This window comes from Cyprinodon variegatus, unplaced genomic scaffold (genome assembly GCF_000732505.1).
Source record: "Cyprinodon variegatus isolate N-32 unplaced genomic scaffold, C_variegatus-1.0 Scaffold1, whole genome shotgun sequence".
NCBI lineage: Eukaryota > Metazoa > Chordata > Actinopteri > Cyprinodontiformes > Cyprinodontidae > Cyprinodon > Cyprinodon variegatus.
The window spans coordinates 729,509-745,403 of NW_015150454.1; the positions used below are offsets into that span (position 1 = coordinate 729,509).

Genomic DNA, 15,895 nt, shown 5'->3' on the forward strand with positions numbered 1-15,895 from the left:
TTTCTTTCTTTCTTTCTTTCTTTCTTTCTTTCTTTCTTTCTTTCTTTCTTTCTTTCTTTCTTTCTTTCTTTCTTTCTTTCTTTCTTTAAGCATTCATCTGCATATATTTTTTTAAGAGTAACTTACTGGGCGTCCTGAATGGATCCAGCTATACAGTGGAAACGCTCTGGGACCGTTTTCCATTCCTTGGCCATTTTCACCATGCTCCCAGCATCCAACACACCGTATCCAAAAAGGTGGTTGAACTCCAGACCAACGCCATTCCTTCTCCACTGGTGGACTTCATCATGTAGTTGGTTTCGCTTTGAGGTAAGGACTGACAGGTGCTGCATGTCTCTCCATGTCAGGTTAGGGCTAAGATGAAAAGACAAAAGAATATTTAGAACAGGGGAAATTCCTCAAGGAAAAACATTTAAAATGGAATAGCTAAAAGCTTTCTATATCTGTCTTGGTGTTTTGGGTGCAAATGGTTGTCTGTCTGGGTCTCTATAATTCTGTCTGTTTTAACTGACAGCTTTACTCTTCCAGACTCATGTTGTTCCACGGGTCAAGTGTGTTTGGGCAGTAAAAAGGCTTGTGGGCTATTTGCAGCCGGACAGGGTGGGCATCCGGTCTTCAGACAGCAACATCATTATTGTGTGTGCTGAGCAAACAGTGTGTCTTTAAACAGCTCCATTAGCTGGTGTTGGTTAATGGCTAGAGAATTTTGTCAGCCTTTAATGTGAGAAGCGAAGCCCTGTGAGAGAAGAAAAAAAGACTGGGTCTCCCTAAAGATTTGAGAAGCTGTGACTCCCAAGATAATAGATTGGTTGTCAAACAAAGATTCTCTATTGTCCTTACTTTTGATATCCCTGTTAGCTCTTAGATAAAAGCTTTTTCACCATTTGTGTATTATGATGAATCCCTTTTGTACATTACATAATGAAACATAGCCGGCCTTCTCAAACCATGAAAGAAGTAATTTAATGAATATAATACAGGTAGGGCAATATTTGTGTTCATTCTTTAAACCCTCTAAAATGATCTTTGAACTGATCTAATGATGGTAAGTGTTCTTGAGTCTCTACACTGTCACATAAGGTTTTCTTTTGATGCTCTCGTGTGATAAACAAGCAATTCTGTAAAAAAGTGATTAGAAAAATTGTGAAAAAGAAATGACTTGCACCAATAGAGTTTGGTCGGTACAAAAATCAAATATCAAAAGTTGAGAATTATGCCTGATGAAAAGTGAAAATCTTACACTTAAACTGCCTGACAGCTAAAGGTTTTTCAAATAAAAAAAAAGACTACAGGCACACAGATGGTGCCTTCTGGCTGCCACCCTCCTAAGATAAGCATCATTCAATGAGCCAACTTAATGGTCTTTGATTGACACAGTCCATGTAAATCAACATTCACAGCTATGAAACGTAAGTGAAAAGAGCCTGTTGAGCACATACTTAGCTTCAAGAGCCAGTGCAAAGACGCCTGCTGCCTCTGGTGCTGCTGCGGATGTTCCAGAGTGACGCAGTGTGCAGTTTCCATACAGATCTGTAGTAGCCTGAAATAATAAAAAAAGAAAAAAAGAAAAGCTGTTTTAGAAATGTCATTAACGTAGTGATTTGTAGTGAATTGAGCTGTTAGCCAAAGACTCCTCAAATCCTTACATCATAAGAAAGACACAAAAGGAAAATCAAAATTAAAGAACAAAACCATAAGTCATGTTTGCAGTTTACCAAAAACCATGTGGAAGAAACAGCAAGCATGTGTAACGTTGTGCTTTTGTGGGATTTGAAATAAATATAATACTTTGACCTCCATTTACTATTCTATTTGTGGATTAAAAAAAATAATAATAATAAATGACAATGCACATCAACCGTTTCCCACATTGAAACATGGCATTAGCAGTATGTTGCTGTTTGGCACATTTTCTACAGTACAAAGTTGAATGGAAGACAATGACATATGGAGACATGAGGTCAAGCGCCTGCCTTTATCTCAGACTTTCCAGAGGAGTTGTGGCCGACCACTTCAGCATCAAGAGCTGGAATACAGTAAAACCCAGCAGCACTGCATGGGGCGGCTAAACAAAATAGCTACAACTGGTTATAACTCAAATGTCTTCTGAAATTGATGTTTACATACGTTGTCCTAACATGCAGAAATAACTTCATGAAGTGATCAAACTTTTGGGTTCAACTGTACTCTTCTTTTGGATCTATTTAAGTAACTGCAAAGATGGCTATACTGCAGACAAGTCTAAAGCACCTGAGGTAAATAAAGATGGCGACAACAGGCAGGGATGGACTGGGATTACAAAAGAGCCATGGAATTTGACTCAGCACGCCAAAATAATTTATTCACAGAAAGTTTTTTTTTTTCAACAGGCATATTGACTAGATGCACAAATAAAAAAGTAGCCTAACCATACTTGAGTATTAACAAAGAAATGAAGTTTTCATCACACTGCTGCACCCTGGCTGAACCAAAACAAAACAGGTATTGAAATACAAGATATAGTATACAATGAGTCATGATGATTCACTTAACTGTATATTCTCTTCACAGTTTGTTTCCCTTTTTCTGTATTTCAATATCTTTGTGTTTAAGCGTTCTATGCTGTCAGGTAAACAAGCTAGAGGTCTGAAATTTTCTGCATTTGTGTGACATGATGTAGAACAAATGTAATACAAGTTCCAAACCCCACAGCTCTGGAACTGTTATAGCTAGAGGTCTGAAATTTTCTGCATTTGTGTGACATGATGTAGAACAAATGTAATACAATGAAACCTGCCTTTTCTCAAGAATGTCTTTATTACTGCTGTTCAAAAAAGACCTATCATTTCCAAGAATAAAAAAAAAATACTTGTCATGCTTTATCTGGTGCAGGTTGGTCTGTGCTCTAGTCACCCAATTTTAAATTATATATAAACTAGAGGTTGTTAGCTTTCAAATAATGTATTGCACATGTAATTTGGGCTTACAGTTCCTAAGTTATTTGCTTTTCCATTTAGGTATGCAAAATAGGCAAGGATTACCCAAAATGAGGTGGATGTTAAGAAGTTAAGGCCTATGACTGCACTTCTGAGTCTTTTGGCTATTTCACTGCCATGTACCCTCTTTGCTTATACAGAATTAATTGTCTTCTCTGAACCCAATTGTAATTTTTGTCAGACTGTTTGTTGGAGAGAGTAGCCTTTTGTTTAAACTCAGTTTTCTCCTCCTCTATTACCTACTGATGGTGATCAGAGGGCCCAGTGGCACCTGTGTACTGCAACCTCGTCTTAGCTTGCCCCCATTGATGTGTGAGTGTGTGCGTGAATGACTGAATGTAGTGTAAAGCACAGGCCAATGTGTAATAGAGAGCTTCAGTCATTTGCTTTATTTAATCTAGGTTAGAAAGCTGTAGTCCCACTTTGACAAGCATCATCCATCTGTGTTTTCATCAGGTTTTGTTGCAAAAACTTAAGGCCGGATATGCACTGCCTTTCTTACTCACAGCAGGGCTTTTAGTGTTGACCCCACAAAAGTTTAAAAATTAGGAGCAAGGGCAGGGTGTCCTAATACTTTAAAACATGACCCTGCTCCAAGACAGATCAAACAAATAATCAGATGATTACCAGGACTCTGGAGAACATTTATACTGAGGATGCAATTCAGCTCTTCGATTCAGGTGTTCTGGACCAAAGACATCTTCAAGATAAAGGCCCTGAGTTCTGGAGTTGCCCATCCCAGAGTTAGAGCCTCCAATTTGCGTATTCAGACTTAGCCTCTGTTATTGTCACTGCTGCTACTCTTGGGCTCCTCTTCTCCTTCTTTTTTCAACAATTTTTCAAGTCAAACCTGCATTTTTGCTATCTAGAAGACAGGTGTATAAACCTGTAGATTAACAGGGGGAAACAATTGGTGATGACTGAATGGTGGCCGCTGGCTGCTTTGCAGGGGCATTCTGTAAATGTCCAGATCATAAGTATCCCAGTATGCTGGAAATTTTAATAAAAACCTTGTCATGTTAATGTTAAAATCACCAATGTTATCCCAATGTCCTGTCATGTTCTGACACCATAAAGCCAAGGTCATCTTATTATGATAATAGTAATGTCATAAGCCAGGCAGCTACTGGTCCATTTACGGATATCACCCATCTGTGAACATCAATTGTCTCTGTACACTAAATAGAAACAACAACACAAAATATGTTAATTTGTAGGAAATAATTAAACTATGTAATTCTTCTTTTACTTCCCTTTTATGTTGTCCTTAAACACTAACAAAACAAAAAATGTAAGTGTGTATTTTTAGCAGGGCAAAATAATAACAAAAAAAAAAATTGAAGAGGATTCAATACTTTTGCAAGGCGTTTTTGAGGCGTTTTTTCCCCCTCTTTTATTCCGACCAGAGTGAAAGTGTAATCTTTATCTGCTGATTAGAAATCAGACAATTTTTTTTGATTGGCTGCTAAACTGTCTAAGAGAGATGAGTGCAAATTTACTAAAATGCACAATTCAAATGAATGTTTATTTACTAAACATGGTACTTAATAAGAAATGATAACAGATTAGGGCCAATTACAAGACAAAGAAACCCTTGGGAAGCCCATGCTTTGTCAATACCCAAAGGTTATTTGCATAATTATTCAAACAGTGCAATCTCTGAAAACAGGCGTGCAAGATAATTTGGTGTAGAGTGCTGATGTATTGACATGGATGTAACGTTTTTAGAACCTTTTAAGAAAGGATCAAGGTCAGATATTTAGTTCTAATACTGTACTTTAATACTATTGCTTAATTAAAATGATTTCCTCCAAAACTGTAAACAGAGCTTACTGACTAAAACATTTATAACGATGTTGGTGAGACATTGTGAAAGACCTGAATTTATTGAAGTCACAATCTTTTCCTGATCATTTCTAAATTACTAAAAGAACTTTTTTCTTTAGTGCCTAAGCATAACAAACACTGCAAAATGGGTAAAGAATTTCAAAGAGCACCCTACAAAGGACAATTAGGAATTGCCCAATAAGTGACATTTTGACAAACTGTTATGTTTTCTTTTTTTGTTTTTCTTCACATACAAAAAAGGCATTTTGATTAAAAAAAAAAAGTATCCAAAAAAAGAGAACAGAGACAACACTACAATGGACGTCAAAGCATTATTTGCAGACAGATTTATCATGCCAGCCTTATTCTGAGCATCAAAACAAAAAATAGAAATCTGAATGTCAGGCTGATTACTTGGAAAGAGCTATGCCTCCATCTAAGCCTCTATTATATTTTCCAGCCATTTTGCAATTTCCTGGTTTCATTCAATCTCCTGAAGGGTCTAGGATACACATATGCTGTGCAGAGAATGAGCATATAACTGCTTTGTGTATGAATGGAAGAATGTTGTTTTATAGAATAAGAAAATATCTGTAGAGATCAACATAAGAACAAATGCAGAGAAATCCAACCTAATGATCTTTAAATGTCAGAAGTATTATAATAATTTTATTTTAATAATCTGAATCGTTCATCATTACTCTTGAGAATTGCACACAGTTAAATGTGAGCATACTTACAACTCCAGCCTCTGGGTTCCGTTTTCGTCCATTGCTGAATGTAGATGCCAGAGTGGAGGAACAACTTTCGTCATACAGAGCAGTGCGGCCATCGTTGATCGCAGAGTTGATCGAGATGGTCCACATGCTGGAGGCATAACCGTCACAGTTGCAGTCGTCATAGCTGCCGCCATCCCCTGATGCCCACACGTAGATACTGCCTTTTCCTCCACGCCCCTGAAACAAAATAACCAAGTGAAGCAAAAACACTTCAGGATTCCTGCTTATTTCTCATAATGTTCTCTGTTAAAGTGATAATTACCAATAGGGGAATTGAATCGGACTTTAATTATAGTACCAGTATCTGCCTGTCAAAAAGTGTTTTCCTGAAACTGATCTCCTTGGTGCATGTTTTGAATAACTCATGCACTAAAAGCAAATCAGACCGCTCTTGCCTGCAGGTGGTGGATTGGTAATTGTTCTTGGAAAAATTGCCTGCCTCCTCTTTGGTCCTACATTGTGGAAGAAACAACCAAATCAAACAGCTACCTAATGAGATTTCTCACAAAAACAGTCACTCCTTACTTCTCAAACTAAGGTAATAAGACACGAAAAACAATATTATATGTGATTCATGCCTTAAACCTTCACCCAGAGAACCCAGACCCAATTTCATGAAAATCATGGGAGTTTTAAGTTATATCATACATACACATTTATGAAGTCTTTTTTTAAATAGCACCACCTACTGGCACAGATCTTACATGTTACATGTATGAGATGTTGGGCTTGAACCGTAAATGTATTCCGTAGTTGGAAAATAATTACTCGACCGTCTTTTGTTTATGAACAATATACTTGCCTTTTATCTGCAACTCCTTTGCAAGTTTGATGACCAGCGCATAGTTGTGTTTAACAACTAGTCCTTCAAAATAAAAAGTCTCTAGTATTCAAGGTACTTTTGAGAACATTATTATAGTACACCAAATATGAGGCATATGATCTAAATTAAAAACAACATCAACACATTAAAAGTTTGCAAAAATAGAACAGAAATTATTATTTCAACTCAATACTATATTGGAACTTCTGTTGTAAAGGCTGTATTCTTAAACCTGATGCTAACACTTAATTTACAAGTTACACTTTTTGTGACTTAATCAGTGTGATCACCTGAAATCTGTAGGTTTGATTTAAAAAAAAACAGTAGAAAGGTTTAATAAGTAAACGTTTTTTCCCCAATATTGTATACCTCTATTATATTAAATGATTTAATGTGATCTAGTTTTGTATTTTTATTATAAACTAAATTTGCATGGATTTACAACTTGCCAAGATAAGACAAGCATAGTATCCCTTGTAGGAAGAAACAAACAAAAAAAAAACTGTAAAATGTCAGCTGTTTTAATGTCAAAATATCCTAAAACAGCAAGCAAAAAACTGTAGCTCCAGGAACACAATATTGTTTTGGTTTTTTTTCTCTTTGCTGCACCTGTGACTACAAAAGGCTGATGGTTTCCTAAGAAGATAGACTAACAAGAGGAGGATGGGTGGCATGTTCTTATTTTCCCCAGCTTATATCCTCTTGCTAATAAAAAAAAGAGAGGTTTGAGCATCACTTTTGTGCTTCAGGCCTTCGCCTCTCAGTTTTCTGTTCCAATTGTGATTAATCACTTTAATTTTTGCTCAGGAAAATGTTATCCATTTCCATTAAAGCCACTTCTTCTTGCAGTGATTCTAAAACATAATATACTTCTTCATTTTACACTTCCTAGTCTACACATGGCATATCACACAGAAACTTCTGCAACTGAGTATTAGAGTCTTTTGTAAGCAGCAGCAAATTGCAGAGTACCTAGCTGGTAAGTGTGGTTTGCTTCATCGACTATTACACAGCGTTGCTTTGGTTCAGCGACTGTGTCTGAGATGGAGATGTTTTAGACTAGCTTGAACCTGCTTGCACATGGCACACGGAAATTTATCGATCTAATAACTGGCAGTGTGACTGTTAGCATTATGACTGCTGTGTGGTCTAGCATTTATTCCAGTGTAAGGACATTTAATCAAGCAGGTAGTACAATCAGAGAACCTACTAGTCCCCAAATAAAGAAGTGCTGTTTTTAAGGTACAGTAGGTGTCAGCTAAAGGACTAAGGTGGGAATTGAGTTTAGATCAGGTTAAGGGGTTAGTTAAGTGCTGCTAATAGCTGGTCTAGGATTAGCGTCAGGGTTACGCTATGGATATACGGAAAATAATGGAAGGCAATACAAAGCCCTTTTAAAGATACAGAAACCTAATATGTTTGTCTGAGTATTACTATATATGTTACAGTATATGTAAAGCTCATATTTCAAATGTTTTTAGTAGTACACTGTTATATGTATTTCTAAACGATCACCTTATTATGACTATCTTAAAACTGAAATAATTAAAGCAAGTAACAAAAAAAAATCTAGTTGATTTCCTTATGGTAATTTTTCATCTTTCTAAAGATTTATTTACTCTCTTGGCTTAAAAAGGGAACATATTACATATAAGAACTAGGTTTAGAAAACATGTTGGAGCTATAACTCAACATTTATAGACCACAAATATTTTATAAAAGAACCACAGATCAAAATATTGTATTTTCCAACAAGGACCAGAGTTGAATATTATATCTATCCCAGTGTTTCCCAACCTTTTTTGACTTGTGTACCCCTTTGGGCATTGTGTTTTACCAAGAGTACCCCTTTCAGTCAAAAGTATTGATGATTATCCAAAACTGAAACATACAATAGCTAATAATAAAATAAAGACTATTTTACTTAATCTTTTAATTTGAGCATTTAATTCTTATAATTGTATGCTTTCTATCTCAAATAAGAAAACATCGTAAATATGTTGCCTGGAAGTTAGTAAGGAAAAAATAAAATCATATTATAATACTGTATTTATAAAACTGGAACAAAAATCATAGTCAGACTGACTTAATTAGTTTTACTTTGTTTTCATCAAGACATCGGAGCTGCACTGATGAGCTCCCATAGCTCAGTGTGAAAACCAGCAGATACCAGGCTGTTCTTTACATCCTTTCTCTTCCTCTGATTGGTTTTAAAGTGTGTCAGAGCTGAAGGTGAACTCAAACATATAAGACTTTACTTTTTGGTTTATACATGCTTGTATAATTTTTAAATTAGGCCCTTGCAAAGCAAAACAGATTCCAGCCCTATTTTATTTTACTACCTAAGAAAAAAAAATATTTTCATGTACCCCTTGCAATGCACTCTCGGCCCCCTAGGGGTACGAGTACCCCCAGTTAGGAAACACTGTTATATCCTACTGCTGTTTTCCAAGCAGGGCATTCAGCTGTATCAAGACAGGCAGATACATATCTTATCTATCTGGTTTCAGTCTTTTGGCTGTCTGTGTATTTTTACAACTGTCTACGTTGGTCTTTTTACAAAACATTTCATGTGACGGGAGCGGAGCGGAAGAATTAAGGTGGAGCGCAGAGCGGTTTTCAATTGAAAGGCCGGAGCGAGGATTTCGCTCTGCTCCAGTTCACTCCAATGAGCTCCCAACGTCAATTAAAAATGTTTGATTATAAAATTTGTAAAATACCATTTATTTTATTTAAGTGTGATAAAAAGTAGAATAAAATATCATAAAAACATACACTAACTATACTTAACAATGCAGACTGGGTTTACATAAAGTGATTGTTGTGTTAAGAGCCTATTTTGAAAATGGATCGCCTACATGCCTTATACGCTATTATCTCATTTGCAATGGTGTGCGATGTGACCTTTTTTATTGTAGTCTAGTAAAATAAATTAGTAATTGAATAGGAAACGTGGGGCAAAATGAATGTAGCTAGGTGTTACGTTCACAGCTGGGAAACGATAATTGCGATAATTTAACAGCCAGTTAAATAAGACAATACAGATATATCGGTCACATCGGTCCCAGTGCCCTGTCATAATTACATGAAGGAAAAATGTCAGAAAATGTCTTCTCCTAAATAACTTGAGCGGGCGTGGAGCGATTTCGCCGGAGCAGCAGGAAAATGAAGGTGAGCACGGAGCAGATTTTGAGCGGAATGGAGCGCAACTTTGAGTGGCGGAGCAAATGAGTGAACATCCTCCTGAGCGGGGAGCGGGAATTGCATGGCGCCCAGCTCTGTTCACATGCTCTGTTACAGAACATATCAAATATACCTTTTTATGGGTGTAAAACCCTTCTTCCAGATAGACACTTAGAAACTTAAGAATGCTATGACAAAAATCTTTAGAAGTTGATTCTGATATTAATGGAACATTGGCAATATTATTACAAAACGCAAACAACATCTGACTGATTCTTTTGTACCTTATTGACCCCATCAGCCATAGCCTGCAGTGTAAGTTCTCGAGGTCCATCTACCGTCTTGCCATCATCGGTTGGCCCCCAGCTGGCACTATATATGTCAATAACTTGGGGCATATGGCTGATGGATGATGCTTCAATGATGTCAGTCATAAAAGGTTGGTCCAGCATCCTGATACCTAAAACGACACAAACCTTAGATTTATTAGCCTATTATCATCATTGGTGCAAGAAGGCAACAGTAACAAGGACAGAAAAGAAATGCAGCCCTGTTTCATGTTAATATGCTTCCTGAAACACACCATGATAAAAGAAGGAAAAAGACACAATTTTAGTATCGCACTAACAAAATTTCCAACTGCTTATTTAATTTCTCATCTTTGTACACTGATCTTGTTTTATTCAAAGATTTCCACCTGGTAAATTAAATAACTTCGATCTCTGTGAATAGAGGTCTGTTTTATACACAGCACCATTGTACACAGCACCATGTATTTTCAGCTTTCTCTCCATAAATAACCCACATCAGACCTGAGAGGCTGTCATCATACTGTTATCAGAGGTATTATTTCGATACCATTGTATTTTCATATTCTTTCTCCTCTCTATTCAAAGGCAGGTTTTTACATGACACACACCTGCCACCTTGGAGTTGTAGGCGACTCCCACACCGCAGATGTTATTGTTTGCTGCTGCAGAAACCTCCCCAGCACATCGTGTGCCATGACTGGTGACAGAAAAAAAAGGAAAGGAATGACTGGTGAGGATTTGCATGAATTTACATAAATTTGCAAATCATATCTTCTTGGAAAAGTCTGAGCAAATATTTCACAGATCAGCTGTAACCTTGGTTGCTCAGGACTTTATGTCAGACTTAAATAAGCTTTTTTTTATTGCAAAACACAGTAAATAATTTTGTCAATTTGATCCTGTGATTTGAGCCACAGTTGATCTGCAACAAACTACATTTGATGTCTAACCGAATAGCTTAAATGCATCTGCATTTTGTTTTCACCATGTAATGTGTCTTTGTTGCCATCTCTTTGCACCCCCACAGGGACATTGCAGAGTCAACCCCTCTTTCCCAGCATGCTTTGCACCAGACAGCCAGCTATTTATAACAACCAGCTGACTAGCCAGCGAGAACTGCCCGACAGTCAGCAACTGCTATTAAAGCAAAGCACTGCCTGCTTAATTTCACACAGAGATTCAACCACACACATTTAGGTAGATTAAAAAAAGCATGCAAATGTCACAGATATGCATTTGTTATAGGTTGTCTACATGTTTTATTGTATGTGAAAGTGGCATTGGTGTTGGAAGACAGGAGAGTGATAAAGCTTAGTCACTACTGTTTCCTTTCTAGTTGAACATCAGCCTAGAATCTTCTTTTTTATAAACCCCATGTAGACAATTTGTGAAGCAAAAATAAATGTTTTTGTTGTTTTTTTGCTGCTGGAGAATACCCTTGTTTATTTTGCAGCATTCCATTGTTCCATTAATACAATATTTTTAAATGAAATAATGTAGAGAGAAAATCAATAGGTGTCATAGCTGTCAGACCCAGATGTAGCACGCATGGCACATAAAATTGTTTTTATCAATATAGACAGATATTACCTGTTGAACCAGTCATCTGTGTATCGTGGAAATGGGAATGGGTCATTGCTGCTGAAATCATAGCTGGCATCTGCATTCTGAAAGGACCAAATTCATAAATTAGGAATTTGCCAGTCCATCGCAGGGCAACACAGAGACAAACAACCATTCAGACGCACACACTCACACATAAGAAGAATTCAGAGAAGCCAATTAACCTAACAGTCATGTGTTTGGACTGTAGGAGGAAGCCGGAGTACCCGGAGAGAACCCATGCATGCACAAGGAGAACATGCAAACTCCATACAGAAAGACCCCAGGCCGGGAATCAAACCTTTTTGCTGCAAAGCAGCAGTGCTACCCTTCGAAATGGAGTGAACCATCATAAGAACTCTAAAAATTAATTCATTTAAATATTGATTACTTAATGATTAATACTATTCATAGCACATTTTATAAATTAGTATCTTAATGTGCTTTAAAATACAAAAAAAAAAGGTAAACATAAAAATATAGAGGTCAAAAGATTATATGTGAATCATAAAACCTGGAAAAGCTTACTCCATAACTGCCCACTCTTACCCCTGTCTAAAAGCCACCTCAGGAAAGAAAAAGGGGTCAGATTTACAGCAAAATTGACACCAACTCCTCACAGTGCAAGCTTGACCCAAATAATTCAGACTAAGGTAGACTCATATTCATTCATAATAATAATGATTTGTTCAACTATTGTAGGCCCATAACAATTAATTAGAACCTAACATGCGTCGTATGGCATCTAAAAAAGAAGACAGTTGAATCTATAGGAACAATGAGGGTGAAAAATGATGCCTTGGTCTTAGGTCTGATAAAAGAGCCTCAAGTTAAGAAAGTCTTTACGCTTCAAAGAGAAAAACTAGCACTTAGCAAAATAAAATTGAATTCTTTATTCAATTACCAATACTCTCGCCATTCATTTTAATTTCCCTCGACATTTCTCTTTTGGCAGCTACTACTTCCATGATCGTTTGACTATGTTTTTGTTTTTTAATAAATTATAGCATAGGCATTGTTCAGTTTTGGGCAAATATTATTAGTTTTTTTCCCAATAATGACCTCCAAGTTTAACTGAAGTGCAAAAACTGTGATTTTAATGAATGAGGAATTTCATGATTCTGCCCTTTGTGCACTTCTTTTTAAGTTTCTTTTTGAGCTTTACAGTTATTTATGTCATTCTGTTTTGTTGGTCTAGGTTCCTTTTCCATTTTTGTGTTATATTTATTCTGTGTTGTATTTTTTGAGTTACCCTCTGTTGCCCCCTTGTGCCAGTCTCCTTTTTCCTACCCCCCTTCTTGTTGATTCTATCCACACCTGCTCCATATCAGCTAATTAGCCCATTTTTTTTTGTTCTGTCCCCCATATATATGCCTCTTGTGCAGTTCCTCATTGCTGGATTCTCTTCATTTCTTCTTGTATGTTTCTCCCAAGCATCTCTAGCTTTTGGGTTTTGAGTTCCCTGCCTGTTATTTTTGGATTTATATTTTTGTATCATCTACTTCACCATTAAAACTGCAAATACTATCTCTGCTTCCTAAAGTCTGCATTTGGGTCCAGAACCACATCCACCATCCCTGACACTTATATCATTTAAAAAAAAAAAAAAAATCACGAATCATATAAAAAATAGCTTAATTTTTCATATCTGGTTGTAATAAAACATTAATTAACTATTAATGAGACTGATTTGATTAGCCACTCTTTATTAGTTCTTATTTAACCTATTGCAGTTATGTAAGGTTGCCATGCATCTTTTTTGCAGCTGGCCTGTCTATCTAAGGACATAGTGCAATCTCTGCAGTTGGGGTTTTTCTGTGTCCTATATCGATGCTGTGTTGAAAATCAAGAAAATTTTACATTATTTTTTCTTTCTTAATCCTAGGGATTTTCATCACAGAGACCAATGTATTTTAATAAGTAGTGTCAAATTGCAAAATCGTTTTTTCTTATATGTTGTCTCTTTCATACAATGGTTCTCTTTTTTTACATCTCCTCAGTCAAGTACCTTTGATGTCACCTCACGGTTACGTTTTATACCCTGGAGCCTGACCACCACTGAGATATTTTTCCATGCCAAAGCACAATCAAAGTCTCATAATGATTCATTTTGCTCCCAGTGCTATTACTTTGATGGGGTCTGAGTTATTGGGGAAGGGTTTGTTTTATTAGACCACATTTGTTTTGACATTCTGTTTCTAATTAAAAGACAGCTTAGAACAAACGCATCTACTTTGTCTACCTGGATTCTAAATGTTATTACATATCTTCACTGAGCAACATTACTGTGAGGTCACAATACAGATTTCAAGCTGAGATAGTAAAGATCTGAGATTTTATTCCACATGACTAATAATCAAAGGATCAGAAAAAATAGCAGGAGAAAATAAAAGAAAAGAGGTGGAGAAAAATGTGTCTTTTCAATAATTTTTATCTAGCTATTAGAAAAATCATGAATGAAAAGACTGCCACTAATGTATGGGGGTTACAAGATCCAGTCTTGTCCATCGGCAACCATGAAAAACATTTCTTTTTTTTTTTTTACACATTCAACTCAAACCTATTGATTAATCTGAAATATTTGTATCATAATTAATCATAACTTAAATAACTCAATAAAGAACAACTTAAAGGTTCGGGAAGCATTTTCATGAATTTTTGAAATGACCTGTCCTCTCCATGTTATAATATAATTTTGATTATCCACCCAGAAGAAGAACATCCTCCACTATAACTTTAACTGTGATAATTAAGTTCTTGCACAGATCATACAGTCAGATAGATTCAGAGTTTTCTATCTAAATCGTAGGTCTTCAACAGGGGGTCCGTGACCCCTATGGGGTCCACCGAGGTACTGCATGGGGGTCCAGAAAGTTTGGTTGATTAGACTTTTTTTTTTATAGATTCCCCCCTGCAATTCTTTCCACTAATTAAAATGTATTTAAATACACATTAACATGAATTCAGCACACTATAGTAAACAGATAAATGGAGACAGAAGATGTCTTTCAGGCATCAATCCACACATTCAGCGACACACAGGAGCTCTTTCAAGCTGGGTACCGTTTCATTCACAACACCTGTCCCATCAACAAGGAATCATGATCAGAAATACTTTAATAATCCCAGGGCCAAATTACATTCGTTGCATTACTCCATATGTAATAGATTGACTATAGGACCAGTTTGATATAACACAATTCCATACAAAATATATAATCAGGGGGTCCCTGCTCCATCTCGCCATCAGTTTGGGGGTCCTTGGCCTGGAAACCTTGAAGACCCCTGATCTAAATAATGCAGTATTAGTAAACTTATTGGTTAAAAATTATTTTTATAGAATAAAACAGTACAATCAAATATTTATATTCCCCTCAAATCTTGACAAAAAAAATGAAATGTACTAAATTGGAATTTCAATCCATCTTACTAGTTTGGAGTTGAATGGTTTAAGGCAATAAGTTTTTCTCAAATCATTCAATGTAATTATACATTTTTATAATGTACAATAATTATAGAAATGTGTGGAGATTAGACACTTTAGCTGTAACTGTCAAAAATAAATGTTGAGTAAATTGTTGTTTTCTTATTTTGTTAGACTTTTTCAAATTAAAGAATTTTTTAAAGTAAATATAAGAAGTTAAAATAACAAAAGTTTTTAAAAAGTTCCACAATGAAACTTGAGACAAAGAAAAAAATTTTTAAACAAATGTAAGACCATTGTTTGTAGCACAACATTTTTGAGGAGAAAACAAACTATCCTTAGGTCTTGCCACGTTGATATTTTTTTCTGTTTCATTAAACCAAGTGAAAAGCCTAGAGCCTTGGTAATGAATAACATGGGAGTATGTCCGTGGATCACTTACTGGACCTCTCAAACTCATATCTTTTGCTATCAATCAGACTCTGTTTCCTTGCTGTCATGAAAGCGGCCAGGTAGAGAATTACTGAAACCTTAGTCACCTCATGTTTTCCTGGCAACCCCTGGCTCTTAAAAGAAGAAAAAAACATGTGGACTTACCATAGTAAGGCTGTCAATTTCTTATTTTTTCTTTATAGATCCATATAGAGTTATATGTACACCAAAAGGGAAAGTATTGGAACAAAAATAAAACACCAGTCTTAATAATCTCGGATCTGTTATCAAACTCTTGTTTTAGCTGTCTCTGTTGAAAATGAAGGCAGACTGATACATTGCAATTTTGCTGGCATTACCTGGATTGCCTAAACTGAATGATGTATGCTTTTTAACATAAGCAAATATAACTTGCAAGTGATTGTTATGTCTAAACCAAATATCACAACAAGTTCCAATAAATATTACCATGAAAAGTATGATTAGCTTTATTTTGATACTACTTAAAGGTACACTATGCAACCGGTGTTGATTTTCCA

General features: G+C 36.0%; 1 protein-coding gene across 1 annotated transcript in view; it reads right to left on the minus strand.

Moving 5' to 3' along the window:
- Positions 1–15,895, minus strand: part of pcsk2 (proprotein convertase subtilisin/kexin type 2) — a 35,703-nt gene that overhangs the window by 6,631 nt on the left and 13,177 nt on the right. The window contains exons 6-11 of the mRNA XM_015382030.1: positions 11,489–11,565; positions 10,507–10,595; positions 9,872–10,047; positions 5,543–5,758; positions 1,440–1,540; positions 127–354 (exon numbers count right to left, since the gene is read on the minus strand). Of these exons, the coding sequence (XP_015237516.1) occupies positions 127–354; positions 1,440–1,540; positions 5,543–5,758; positions 9,872–10,047; positions 10,507–10,595; positions 11,489–11,565 (887 nt within the window). The remainder of the gene's footprint in view (positions 1–126; positions 355–1,439; positions 1,541–5,542; positions 5,759–9,871; positions 10,048–10,506; positions 10,596–11,488; positions 11,566–15,895) is intronic.